General features: G+C 32.2%; 1 protein-coding gene across 3 annotated transcripts in view; it reads left to right on the top strand.

Moving 5' to 3' along the window:
* Positions 1-15186, top strand: part of LOC132723309 (A disintegrin and metalloproteinase with thrombospondin motifs 9-like) — a 126902-nt gene that overhangs the window by 92135 nt on the left and 19581 nt on the right. For all 3 annotated transcript variants that reach the window (XM_060707986.1, XM_060707985.1, XM_060707987.1), the window contains 6 exons: positions 163-492; positions 711-950; positions 1163-1330; positions 1701-1922; positions 3430-3588; positions 4058-4237. In XM_060707986.1, coding sequence (XP_060563969.1) covers positions 163-492; positions 711-950; positions 1163-1330; positions 1701-1922; positions 3430-3588; positions 4058-4237 — 1299 coding nt within the window. The remainder of the gene's footprint in view (positions 1-162; positions 493-710; positions 951-1162; positions 1331-1700; positions 1923-3429; positions 3589-4057; positions 4238-15186) is intronic.

Below are 15186 nucleotides of genomic sequence, written 5' to 3'. Positions count from 1 at the left end.
GAATATTTTGAAAATAAGTTTTGTGTTAAAAGGGCCATGGTTTGGTCATTGTTGTTTTAAAAACCAATGCCAGATTAAGTACAATATTAGATACTAATGATTTGTTTTGTACTCATATGTTTGATTGGAAAAACATCCACGTTTTACATGATATTTTTACAGTGTACTGCCACTTGCGGAACTGGAGGTCAGAAAAGAAGTGCCATCTGCGCGGACAAGAACGGGGAAAAAGTTGATGACTCATATTGTAGTAAGAAGGATCTCTCCACGGAAAGAGTTTGTAACACTCAACCTTGTCCGGTATGGCAGGTACAAGATTGGACAGAATGTTCAGTAACTTGTGGTCATGGACACCAGCATCGTAAAGTGTTGTGTTACATCAGAGACGAGGAAGTTATTGAAACAAAGTGTGATTATAAGCAGAAACCGACTAACAAGCTTGAATGTTACATGGGTACATGTCCTAGATGGTCAACTGGTGAATGGGGAGAGGTTAGTGATGAATAGTTTAATCACTTAAAATTTGATTTATGATATTTATTTTCAAATACATGTATGTAAAAGCAGATAATTTAGCTGAAAAATATACACACTCAAGTATATAAATATCTTTTGAATTAAGATGTGTTCAAAGGGGCTTGAGAATTTCATCTAATTGCTAAAAATAATGTTATTCAGTTTTTGATAATTGTTATCACTTTTCAATGCAGTGCTCCACAACATGTGATATGGGGATCGCAATACGTTCTATCAAGTGCGAGGCCACCTCAGGTCAAACCCTAGACGACTTCCATTGTGATGCCACTCAGCGACCGTACGAGACACGACAATGTAACGAGGGGACATGTCCTACAACCACTGTCCCGACTACCACACAGAGGGAGCAAAAACGGAAATTAAAGATTATACCAAAAGTTATCTATCACTGGACAACAGGAAGTTGGACACAGGTAATTGATAATTTGTTTAATGGCAAGACATTCTAATTATTACTTGATTATATTAATTGTGTTGTATTGCACCTTCTATTTGTTTAAAATTGGTCTCCTTATTTTGTGTTTTAAAAGTCAAACAATTTCTTTGCAACTAAATAAGCAAACAAAAAGAAATGATTGTATAGCAATATATTCTCATATATACGAATGTCTATTATGTATTTCAGTGTTCAGCGTCGTGTGGTGAAGGTATTAAACAGCGTTATGTAACATGTATGAATAATAAAGATGAAGTAGGTGACCCCTTTGACTGTGATCAACTAGATAAACCGGCTGAAACGGAGGCTTGTACTCAGCGGGCGTGTGGATACTGGAGAACTGGTGACTGGGGAGAGGTTAGTGTTTTCTTTTTTTGTCTTTGTAAACATCAATAGGTTAGTAATAATTGGCATAAACTAATGTATGAGATCTATCATTTTAAAAAAGAAATCCTCAAAATTTTCACTTGTAGAGACCTTGATATGCAGTCACTGTTTGAAATAACTTCCAAGTAATAACTGACATAAACTTTAGTATGAGATCCAACTCTTAAAAAAATCCTTGGAATTTTCGAGGCCTTAATATGAATCACTGTTTGAAATAACTTCCATGTGTCTTGTATAAGGATTATTTTTAATGTAACTGTCTGAGGTATTGGGATATGATTTAGTTTGTACAATTTGCTGTTACTAGATATTGATTACTGAGTATTGTTATTATTTTCAGTGTTCTGTAACCTGTGGAACTGGTATAGAAACTAGAGCAGTTGTATGTACATTACAAGACCGGAAATCAGCCGACCAGATTCACTGCGACATGGATGTTAAACCAGAACTGGAACGTAAATGCTCACTGGATGAATGTAAACCTGAAGATTTTGATATTGGTGTGATAATTACCAACACAGTGGTTGGTATAAGTCACTGGAGAATAGGACCTTGGAGTGCAGTAAGTGAAAATTACTCTTTTGGGAAAAAAAAATTAAATAAAAAAATCTTCCTTAGTCATTTTGTTTGATAAACTTGTTTTACACTCCTTTGGGTATGAATCTATAGTAATCTGAATGTAAGGAAGCTATGCAGCTAGTGTAATGGAAGATCTGTAACTCTGTCCTGGTGCCAACTTGTTGATAATTGACCAGATTTGTGTCAGTGTTAAGGCCTAATCCAAATGAAGGAAATAATGTCATTTTAGAAAGCTTTTATTGCTTTCCCTTTTATCATTCTGAGCCTGTGTTTATTTTTCTATTCTCTGTAATATGATAGACCCAGCATAGTTCATTGAACTTTGTTTTACAATGTCCGGACTGTAGACATGTGGAGAACAAAGTGTGTCTGTATGATTTTATGGAGGCCATTTACCCTGTATTACAGCATGCAGTAATAATCTTATTAAATATTTTATATTGTATGTCTACCGCATAGGTTGTTCACCTTGTGTTTTTATTATTGCATAAAATATGCTCACTTCTTATAAAACATGGACAGTATAGGTCTGGCTACTTTTATGTATTAATATTTGGAAATGTCAGGAAAGCTTGAAAATTAAAAATTATTCTGCTAGAACTTTCTTCTATATCAGATATTTACAAAGACACATTGTCTCTGCTATTCTGTTGGTTGTAGGATGTAAAATTTAGATTGTAAACCTTCATAATTATGAAGACCTTGTAAAATAAGGTGATCTTTCTGTGCAAATATTATTAAAACATCCAGTACAAGCTCTGAAAATATATATCTTTTAAAGCCGTGGAAGCTTTAGGCAATGGAAAAATGACTGACAATAATTGTAATTCTTGACTCTCATTACATAACAGCTAAAGATTTTGATGATTAACTAAAAAACTGTTTTTTTTAAACTGAAAATGAAAACATCATAGAAATGCTGTCCTAGTTTAAGTCTGTATTATCTGTTAACCTAGAACAAGCACAAACAATTAGGCTACTTGCTTATTAATTGACATAATAAAAAATGAACTACCTGAGTACAGTAACAAAAACACAATATAAACAAAATAAGCAGTAATTACCAGCAGAGAAATTCTATCCCACAATTCCCAGTAATCTGATCAAAGTACTTGAGGAATCATTAAATAATTATAACTAAATCATTTTATACTAGCAACAAAAACAAAGATAATATCAGTTAATTGGTGATTATTAGAGGTCTTTAACCCTTGTTTTAGAAGCTTCTTTTGTTTTTTTATAACAAAATCGAATAGATGACGAAATCATAAAGGAATTTAGAAAAAATATGATGACAAGAGAATATTATTTATAAAAACTTACTTTTCAGTGTTTTGTAATTGCTTTCATGTTTCTGCCTATCTTATCTGTAATTGATTATGTTCTTAATATTACTATCTCATAATGAGTGAACAATTTTCTACTTTTCTCTTTATATTATATGCCTTCTTTTTTATTTTCTTTTAATTATTTTATGATTATCATTTCAGTGTTCAGCATCATGCGGGACAGGTTGGCAAAGGCGTCAGGTTTTATGTCATGACGAGAAAGGACCCAGTGAGAAATGTTCTGAAGATCAAAAACCAGAATCCAAACAGTCATGTGACGCAGGTGCTTGTCCTAAATGGGCTAAAGGAGAATGGTCTCAGGTAAGAATATTAAGTTTGTATTAACCTATAACTTGTTTAATTCAAAAGGTAGTCACCAATATAGAGCCAGACCAGCCTGCACTTCCATACAGACTGTGGGCTCTATACTGTTGACTTACTTTAATTGTTCATCTTTATATATCCTAAAATTACTGTTGACTTACTTTAATTGTTCATCTTTATATATCCTAAAATTACTGTTGACTTACTTTAATTGTTCATCTTTATATATCCTAAAATGATAATGGATAATGATACATTCAACTTAAGACTTAAAATACTGTTCTCATGTTTATACTTTGTATGTGGTTTAAGTTATTATAAGTAGTTTGAGTCTTAATATTGGGTTGGTCATTTGTATTTCATATGCTTAATTAGTGTTATCATAAACTTGAACTGTGTTTGACTGTATCTATCATCTTAAGTTAACATTACAGGAATAATTTGTAAATTATTAATCTTATTGCAGTGTTCCAAATCTTGTGGAGAAACTGGGATGCAAAAACGTACAGTTAAATGTCAGTCAGCAGACGGAGAATCTTTACCAGACACTAGCTGCGATATTTTCAACCGACCTCCGGATACAGGAATCTGCAACAATGGCCCTTGTTCTAGAAACAGAAATTGGCAAGTTGGGCCATGGTCTTCGGTAAGAAACCTCCCCAACCTCTATTATAATCATCATTATCGCCATTATTATAACCAATATTTACGACATCGTCTACGCCACGGCAGAGGGAAAAGGTCTTTTAGGCATTTAAAAAGAATGAAAACACGACATGCAGTTTATTAGATAGAAATTAAAGTGGAAAGAAAATGTATGATATCTGGTGATAATTGTAACAAATTGTGTTCTCTAATACAGTCTTGTAGATAATGATTTCCTACTAATTTATAAGATGCTTTTTATATATACATGATTAGCAAAGTTTTAATCCTGAGATAAGATTTGTTATATAAAAGGGAATTGTGTTAGGTAAAGTGATTTTGTGGAGAAAATGGGAAATTGTCGATTAAGAAAAACTGGAATTTTGGAGCTCCAAAGCTGATGACTTAAACAAAATTTGGGTAAAACAGAACCGGAAATGAATTTAAAACACTGGGAAATTTAAGTGAAGAAACAAAAAAGCCGGCTGGGGAAATGAAAAAAAACTGCTCTTTTTAAAAGGGGAAAAAGTAAAATAGTGAAAAAAGGGGCAAATAAATAAGACATTTGTTGATAGGTCTTTTAAAGTGTTATGAAGTTCTAGAATGTTTTATATAGAACGAGTGTTGGTAAGGTGTTTTAATGACATGTAGAGGTAATTTGATGATAGCAGGATGAAAATGCTGAAACCTGTATATAATTTTTTGGGGGAAAGGATTGTGAAATAGGTTGGGTGATACACAAATCCTATTTTTTGAACATTTACTAAATAAAAAACAGAAAATTTTGATTCATATCTACATGTTTTTGAAAACTTTTTTTTTTTGAATACAACAAATGGGGAGTGGGGATTTGTTTGGGCCCATAGCCAAAGAACTATGCCCCCATTATTGGTGTAGGGTAGTTTTTGTCGGTTTCCCCAAAATTTTTGAAAAATGTTATTATTTTTTTTAAATTTTGTTTTTGATTGCGTCATTTTTAATATTTTAAAATTATATAATTGGGTTTTTTCCTAGAACCATTATTTTTTATTTATGAAACATTTTATGTTTTTTATTAAAATTTTTTTTTATTTTTTTTTATTTAATTAGTTTTGTTTTATGTGAAAAGTATCATTGTAATTTTTACAAATTGTGAAAATTACAAAACAGAACAAATAAATATGAATTGGGTCCTTTACTTTATTGATATTCTAAATGTGCCAAAATTAAAAGGACATACAACCGTCTCATTGAGAAATATTCATGATTCATGTGATCTTACAATATTCATGATTCATGTAATTTTACATTATTCATGATTTATGTGATGTTACATTACTCATGATTCATGTGAGATTACCATATTCATGATTCATGTAATTTTACATTATTCATGATTCATGTAATTTTACATTATTCATGATTCATGTGATGTTACAATATTCATGATTCATGTGATGTTACAATATTCATGATTCATGTGATCTTACAATATTCATGATTCATGTGATCTTACAATATTCATGATTCATGTGAGATTACCATATTCATGATTCATGTGAGATTACCATATTCATGATTCATGTGATTTTACAATATTCATGATTCATGTGATCTTACAATTTTCATGATTCATGTGATCTTACAATTTTCATGATTCATGTGATTTTACAGTATCATTTCATTTGGCTATACAAAGACATTTTCTTCAAATTATTTTAGATAACCACAGTCAAGTAAATTTTGAAGACTAAAACTTGAACAATGTTGTCATAACTTTAAATGGAACTCGAAACAAAAAAGGATTAAATGATGATCATGTGTTTAGAATATATTTGAAAAAGTCATTAGTTTGGTTATAGATGTATTTTAAGAACTGCTGAAAAATGTTAAAAGCAGGTCCTTTACATGTTTAACAGTTGATCTTGTATAATGGGAGTTAAATATGGTGGAGATAATCAATCTAGGAAAGGGCCATAACTGCTGCATGGTTTTCTGTGTTGTGTCATTGTACATGTGATCATATTTTATTTTGTATCATGCAAATTTTATGAATTTATTTAATTATTTTGATATTAGAATTCATAATGTGATAAAGTTTCAGTGATTTTATTTTTAAGTGTTTATTTATAAATAAAATGAGTATATAAACTTTGAATATTTTTCGAGGTTGTATCAGTTACTAGTTTTGAGTTATTTTTCATAACCATACATGAAAAGTTTATACAAACTAAGGACAAAAAGGTAAAAAGGTCAAGAAATACTTGGTGAAAAAAAGAAAGAAGCATCTTCATTTTGACTTGGTTGCCTCCCTGCCACCCCTCTCCCTGCTATAATTCTTGACACTTTAGGTGGAAAGCTGTCATTAGGATAATTTATATCAAACATCTTTTGAACAAATTTCATGAGTCTTTTCCCAAATTGAAGTCAAACGAATTTGCATTTGATCATTTATTGTCCAGCCTTTGTGGTGCTCTTGTTTAAGCTAAGTATGGTACAATAACTCTGACCTTCAGTCAGTTCAAGTTTAATCATAACATAAAAAATGTTACAATATTGTGTCAGAAATTAGTTAAGATATTATATGAGCAAACACACCGGATGCGCAATTACAAAAACCCTGGTAGCTGTTTCGCAAATGATTTGTAAATTGCTGAAACAATTATGTAATATGTGTAGTGAGAATTATTCACTTAAAACAATATAAAACCAGCCTACAGATAATTGAGGCTAATTGTACAATATGAACCAGTCTGACAGTAGTGATGCATCGTGGGTGGGATAATCTCTAATCTATGTGATCACAAAAACACTGGGATGAAAAATATAGCCTCTAAAACTGTTAAAGTCTGCTAGACTTCTGGATATAATCCAAAATAAGATTAGTTAATCTTAATCCATTAGCCTAGATGTATAATACATGCAGGTAATGATAGGGTGTGGTAGTTTACCTCTAACAGTAACATAATTATCATTTAGACCTGTCACAATAACTAATGATACACTTTTATTTGGTATTTTTGCAATGCAAAAAAATCATTGTTTTGACTGTAGAAACTGTTTGCTGTGCAAGATTTAATCCAATGTGCAAGCTTGCTTGATTCTTTAGTTCCAGTGTACCTGTGAACAAATTGTTTTATTAATATTAAACAATACAAACAGATATATTCAAAAGTAATAATGGTACATGAAGATCACCATGAATGAGGTGGTGGCAGGTCTAGGGATTGAGTATTCATGATGAATAAGGGAAATTACAACTTTAGCACAAAATCTAAGCTTCTACAAAGAGTGTTAACTTTTCTGATATGTTTTCCCCATTTAACAAGCTATTAGAATTATAGTCAATTCAAGGAATGATTTTCTTTTGCTATCCAGAAATAACGTGCTAGGTGTTCAGTAGAAGAATCAGTGGGGAAGTCCTATCTTCCTGTTAAGATATCAATAAAAACCATTGATCTTTATAGATGCTTATACTTCTTTGTGATTTATTATTGTCTGGGTAGTATAAAACCATTGATAGTCTTGCAATGATTGGCTAAGTTTATTTTTGAACTACTCAAATGCATTTTGCCTCCTTGACAAGGTCCCATATGGCTGCAGTAACAAACTCCCTTACAAGAAAGTACAGACGTATAAACAAATAATGAATAACATAAATAGTATAATATATATTATCTAACAGTATAACATGATTGATATTAAGTGTCAAATTTTTTCATCAGTGATCATTTTTTCTCTAAAAGCACCAATGAGTTACAGAGAGATAAGGCCATGTTACTGAATATCAATGTAAATGACCTGTTTAATGTCCATGATAAAAGTAAGGAGTCCTTCACTAAAAACAAACACTAAATTCAATAAATGTTATCCAGAGCTCTGCAAATGTGAGTTTTTTCCCATCTACTCAGTTGGTTCAAGCTGTGACGGGCTTGTCGATACAGTGTATAATTCGGGATGCGCTACTGATCTGCCTTTTACACTTATTTTCAATATATTTACCATCAATTAGTGCAACATTACAAAGTTGTAACTGTAAAATGCCCAAACAGTCTTAATTGCGGAGTAAGTCTGTTTCCATGTAGTTGACAGTATTTGTACGGCCAATAAGTTTGACCTAAATGACATGTATACATTTGAGGATAAAAATCTGGTTACCACTTGCCATTTCACATTTTTGCTGTGTGAAAGTGCAAAACTTTAAGTTTAGCTATTTTGTACTAAATGACCTTGACCTATTGTTGATGACCTTGACCTATTTTTGATGACCTTGACCTATTTTTATTTTTGTAACATTGACCTTGTTCTTTTAAATGACCTTGACCTATTTATAAGATATTGACCTAATTGCACTTTAATGCTCTAATATTATATTATAATACTCTTAATTAAAATATAGATTTTTTGCAAGAATGTAATTTGAAATCATTTCACATTTTGAAGTAATGAAAATAAGATTGATTTATGTTTTAAGGTATTTTATTTTCATTTTAAGTGCATTTAGAAAAGGTTTTTGCGGTTTTAATTTATTAATGTTAAACAGTGCATAATTTGAATAAATGAAATGGAATATATTAATTCACACTAAATAAACTTGCTTTTACAATTGATTGCTTGAATTGAAGTTTACTGAAAAATTACTCATAAAGACTATTGTATAAAATTACTCATAAGCACTGCTTTATAACTTTCTTGTTAAGGACAACTCCATAAAGAACTAGTGACTTTCTCCCTGCCACCCAATTCCCATCCCCCCCCCCCTTCCCAAAGATCTGATAAAAATTGAACATTGTGATAAAGTCAATCTGTTTTTCTCATGCTTGTAATTATGTTTTATGGAGAATAAGACTTGGGGGGATTAGTAATTTAGGTGCACTTTAGATAGTGCACATTTCTTGTCAAGAATACAATATGTCTGCATGGAAATCTTGGCAAAGGAGCAAATGAGGCATTTCATTTTTTTCTAAAATTAAAAAAAAAAAAACAACTTTTTTTTTAGATTTTTAGCTCGACTTTTCTATGAAAAGGGGAGCTATCCTACTCGCCCCGGCGTCGGCGTTGGCGTCACACCTTGGTTAAGTTTTTCGTACCACCCCACTTTATTTCAGAAGTATTACAAGTATGGCTTTGAAACTTACCATACTTGTTCACCATCATAACCTCCATCTACAGACAAGAGTACATAACTCTGTCAAGGTTTTTGACAGAATTATGGCCTTTTTTGACTTAGAAAGTGTATTGAGCTTGGTTAAGTTTTTTTGTACCACCACCTCACTTTATTTCAAAACCATTGGAGGTATTGCTTTGAAACTGACCATACTTGTTTACCATCACGACCTTCATCAACAGACAAGAGGACATAACTCTGTCAAGGTTTTTGACAGAATTATGCCCCTTTTTGACTTAGAAAATACATTGAATATGGGTAAAATCCACTTATTGCCTTAACCCTTTGAGATATTGCTTTGAAACTTTTAATGCTATTTCACATCATTACCCCCATCTGTACGCAAGAGAAGGTAACTCTGTCAAGGATTTGTTTTAAAAATTAAGGCCTTTTATCGACTTAGAATCTTGGTTAAGTTTTTAGTACCAGTCCACTTTTTGACTGAATGTTTGAGATATTAATTTGAAAGTTGGAATACTTGTTTACAATCATGATTCCCAAACATGTCCAGGAGAAGGTAATTCTGTCAAAGATTTTTATTTGAATTATGGCCTTAACTGTCAATGTTTTGTATTATAGGCAAGCACTAAAAAACTTAAAAAAATCTAAAAAAAATTCATTCCTATCCACTTGTTCACTTTACCATAAATTATGTCATATAAACATTGCTGTAATATTCAAGGGTATCAAACAACTAGTTCACTTTAAAAATACAGAGATTCTTGTATTGCCTTTTACTGCAAAAACTTTTTTTATTGGCAAGCAATAAAAAAGTCGAGCGCGCTGTCTTACGGACAGCTCTTGTTTGTCTAGAGATTGGGTTTAACTCTTTTTTTTTAAGTAATGCAGAGAACATTTGTATGTTGACATTTAAGGTGTTTGTTTAAGGTTATGATGCCTAATGGACTTTTGGTTTCATTGACATGATTTTATTTTTGTCTTAGACAGTGAAATGCTGATTCAATACCACCATTCTTCTCAATGCAAAATATATTGGTTAGTCCTTATATATTATTATATACAATAAAAAGAGGTTTTTATGTTTTAAGAGATTTTCAAAAATGTTCAAACTATAAACTGCATTTGTTTTTTATATTTTTCTAAGATGCTAAGATATTGAAATTAGTTATAATAGATTTTTAAGTGTAAATTTACCTTTGAATTCCTTGAAAGTGATTGTTCTTATAAATACTAACAAGTTGTCTGAAAAGAATTAGGTTATATTTCATTTTACACAATCTCGGTTAAGTACCTGCAGTAGTAAAAGAGATTTTAATTGGTTACAAATTTTGTAAATTTTCTTTAATCAGGAAATTACAATTTTCTTTACAACTTTTCTGACTTAATAACTAGACAAGTTCATAACATAAAGAGAGGATTTTAATCTGCAGATGATATTGGCGGAGTAGGGGGGGGGGATGATGGGAGCCGTATAGTAGGCTAGTAGTACAGGTAACATTCCTGGCCTACGGCCAAACCACTGGCATTTTATCCCTGCTGTCTGGCTTAGATCTAACAGCTGTTTGTTTAACCTTGTAAACTGATTGTTTTACTCATATTATGATTGTCCTAATATATAACCTTTAATTTAAAAAGGTCACTTTCATTGAGGTTTGTAGACCTAACGTGACATGATTAAAGTGTTCTACTACATTAAGTAATGCATACGCAGGTTCATTGGCTGATAATGGCTTTTTTCCCATGCTCTCATTTTATTTGCACTATAAAGCCTTGCTTATTTCACCAAGATAGAATTAGGCCAGTCTCTGTTCCCAGTCCAAATCAAGGGAAGGATAGTATTGCCAATATAGTCATTGGCCTGTGATTGGTTACATGAATCCTGTTGTACTTTTACAAACGGATATTTATTACAAATTTTTGCTGTCTCAAATACAAATTTCCTTGTCTAGTTATTGGTTCATAATATAAATGGAATGTAGAACTGTAGTTTGCAACTTTTTGAATTAAGTAAAAAAAAATTAATTTTGTTACAAATTTGAGATAACTTTGGTGTCAGATTTCAGTGCTGATGAATGTTTGTTGACAGGATTATGGACCCTGGTGAGAATGTATTGAAGCATATAAAGAAATAAAACATTTTAGTATTTTCTCAGATAATGACATCATAATGAAAAACACCGTATTACATGGCAAAAATAGGTATCCGAAAACTGTCAAAAGTTGGTAAGAGCAACTTCAGTTTGTTTTGTTACAATATTACTCAATATTATATATAGTAGATACTTATCAATTTGTAATGGCTCACGGTTTTGAATGAACAATACTGACTTTTCCCCCCTTCTCGAGTTATAAATTATAAACTATATTGTAGTTTCTTCAATATTCATATTCATCCTGAAAGCTGGTCCCAGACATGTTGGAAGACAAAGGTGCCGATCACTAGATTACCAGATTATCTCACAAAAAATTGTTACCATTATTGAAACCCATGATCTGTGCCTCACAAAATTTATTATCCAAAGATTACAGGGAAAACTGTAATATCTTATATTGATGATGAATGCTGTTGTTGTATGTTTATAGATAAACACTAACATTCTAAAGCTGAAAATAGCAACAAAGTTTACATATTCCATTCCGTTCATCTTCCTGTAATAAGTAGACGCCCAATAATATTTTGACCTATTTGATCATATAAATTCTTTTGTTACTGCTGTTGTTCACTGTTACTGCTATTTTTGTTACTTAAAGACTTTTTATAATTTTTGACCGTCTGCCAGAATTCTGCAGTATGTCAATTTTCCCCCAAGTGTTAATTTTCTGTTTCATAAATTGACAATATAAGTTATGCTACAATTTGTTTGATGAACATCCCAGTATGAAATTACATGATAAAAATATTTAACAAGACAACATTTTCCCCTTGACATTTATCTCATGACAATAAGCTTTAAATGTACCACTCTGACTGTATCCTGCACCAGACAGTTTAACCTCCTTTAATTTGAACATACACCCAAACAAATCAAAATGAAGATGCTCCACTGCATGCAGTTTATGTCTGGTTGTAAAAAAAAGCAAAAAAAAAGATGGCGGGATGTGATTTAACTGATGCGCAACTGTTAATTTCATGTCTGTTTTGTATGCATTACTGTTATTATGCGACTGTACTTGTTTCTAAAATGCTATGTCAATAAAAAAATGTAAATACACGGCAAGCTGGTTGCCAAGTTTGGCAGCCACTTGTCGTGTTCAAATTTTTAAAACTTGTTTTACGTGACCTTTGACCCGCATTTTAATTTCATTGTCAGCGAATTGATTCATTCGAAACAAAAGAAGCTCCTCCCATGCCTTATACAATACATGTTCTGATTGGTCGAGCATGAATGGAAGTTAAACTGTGAACTGAAGTCTATATGATAAGACAGTAACATTATAGATGAGGTTATGTTAGCTGAGAGAGATCTCTGACAGCATTTGTTACATTTATCTTCATATATATCAACTTACTAATCTAGACTGTTTGAAGCTGACTTATGTGTATTTGTTCAAGATAGCCGAGCTTATTTAATTCAAAAATGATGTAACTCTGTTCCTTTGAGTTAAAACGCTACCTTACATTGCTTTATCTGCATGTTTGCTATTCTTGCATGATAAATTTACGATCAATTTTTCATTTTTCATGAATTGCTTAAAAAAAAATCAAACAGCACTCAGACTGGGTTATGATTGCATTAAATAATCAGGTGCAACTGGTACTCTTCTTTCCCTGAAATGCATACCAGTCTCTCTTTGCCTCTAACTTAACAAGATAATTCCATTTTGTCTGTTTATTTTGAAAATGAATTATTTCTTGAGCTGATTCTAAGAACGCAGACTAAGAATTTCACTGATTACCTTTTATTTATTTAGACAAGGTAGAAACAGGCGTTGACTGCATTTTCCTCAGGTATAATAGTACTGTATTCACACATGCAAATATTATAACCAACCTTTATTCATGCTTTAATATAAATCTCACCTGATAGTGAAAACTGAAGCGAAGACTTGCCGCTAGAAAGGAGAGAATGAGGTCACTGATCTATAGAATCACAAGTTTTGAGCATGCCACATATTCCTGGAAAATATTTGATCAATACTAAATGTGTATGTTATGTGAGTGGAGGAGTTGAGAGCTACATGTGGAGACTATTGAGTATTTTAATCTGTGAAACAGCTGGTAAAGTAAATTATGTTGTTACACAGTCAGTGAAAAAAAAACCCAGGCATATTCTACCTGAATATAATAGAAAAATATTAAAACATTTGTTCAACTCTAAATGTAATTGCAAGAAGTAATAATGGAAGATCTATTACAGACCAGTCTGTATTCATACAGTCTTACCCAGTCCCTAAAATGCTGGATGTTCTCTCATTAACAATAGACAGTTCTAAATTGGTAACATGACATGTTAAGTTAAAATTAAATAAATTAGTCACAAAAATAGTAGCCATGTATGCACACATTAATACTTCATAATTTGTGTAACATTAAAGGCAATGTCATCATATTTTCTTTATTCTTAATTTCAACAGTCTATTGCAATGATATTATTTTCAATGGTATTAACTTTATTCTATTTACCGTTTATTTTGTATTTTGCAATTTTTTATTTTCTGTTGCCATGAATCTTAACACGTACCTGTTGGAACTATAATGATTTATGTACAATTGAAAGTTACAAAATTGGCAAGCGTGTTGAACAATAAAGCTACAATGAATATATCATGCCAATTTATCTTTTCTCTCTTTATGAAGGATATGAAATCATCATGAACTTGTTTCAGGACACTGAAGGTCACTGACTGAAAAAAGTTTCACAAAATTTATGAAACAATTGTGTGAAATAAATTTCACTTTATTCTTTATAAGAATTTATGTTTAGAACTTGCTAGCCAGTGTTTTATTGTCTGGAATATTTACTGTTATAATCCACTAATCACACGTTAGTATAAATGATGGGATAGCAGAAGTGTGCATTTGTGTGAACTCTAGATGTTTTAACTTTTCACAACAGGTAAATCATTTCAAAGGATGACAATTGTTTTCTCTAATCCTTCCTAACATTGATGGCATTAATATGATGCGGTTTTGCCACTAGTATAGCATCAGGCCTTCCTGTACATCCATTCATGCAGATCTAGTACAGCATCAGGCCTTCCTGTACATCCATTCAGGCAGATCTAGTACAGCATCAGACTGGCCTGTAAATCCATTCAGGTAGATCAAGTACAGCATCTGGCTGGCCTGTACATCCATTTAGGCAGATGTTGTACAGCATCAAGCTGGCCTGTACATCCATACAGGTAAATTTGGTACAGCATCAGGCCAGCCTGTACATCCATACAGGCAGATCAAGTACAGCATCAGGCTGGCCTGTACATCCATTCAGATAGATGAAAGTTAAACTGAACTCTAGATGTTTTAACTTTTCACAACAGGTACATCATTTCAAAGGATGACAATTGTTTTCTCTAATCCTTCCTAACATTGATGGCAGTTATATGATGGTGTTTTGCCACTAGTATAGCATCAGGCCTTCCTGTACATCCATTCATGCAGAATGTTGTACAGCATCTGGCTGGTCTGTACATCTATGCAGGCAGATCTGGTACAGCATCAGGCTGGCCTGTACATCCATTTAGGCAGATGTTGTACAGCATCAAGCTGGCCTGTACATCCATACAGGTAAATTTGGTACAGCATCAGGCCAGCCTGTACATACATTCAGGGAGATCTAGTACAGCATCAGGCTGGCCTGTACATCCATTCAGGCAGATGTTGTACAGCATCAAGCTGGCCT

This window comes from Ruditapes philippinarum, unplaced genomic scaffold (assembly GCF_026571515.1).
Source record: "Ruditapes philippinarum isolate M1 unplaced genomic scaffold, ASM2657151v2 ctg184_1_1_1_1, whole genome shotgun sequence".
Taxonomy (NCBI): Eukaryota; Metazoa; Mollusca; class Bivalvia; order Venerida; family Veneridae; genus Ruditapes; species Ruditapes philippinarum.
This window is presented reverse-complemented; position numbering and strand designations above follow the sequence as displayed.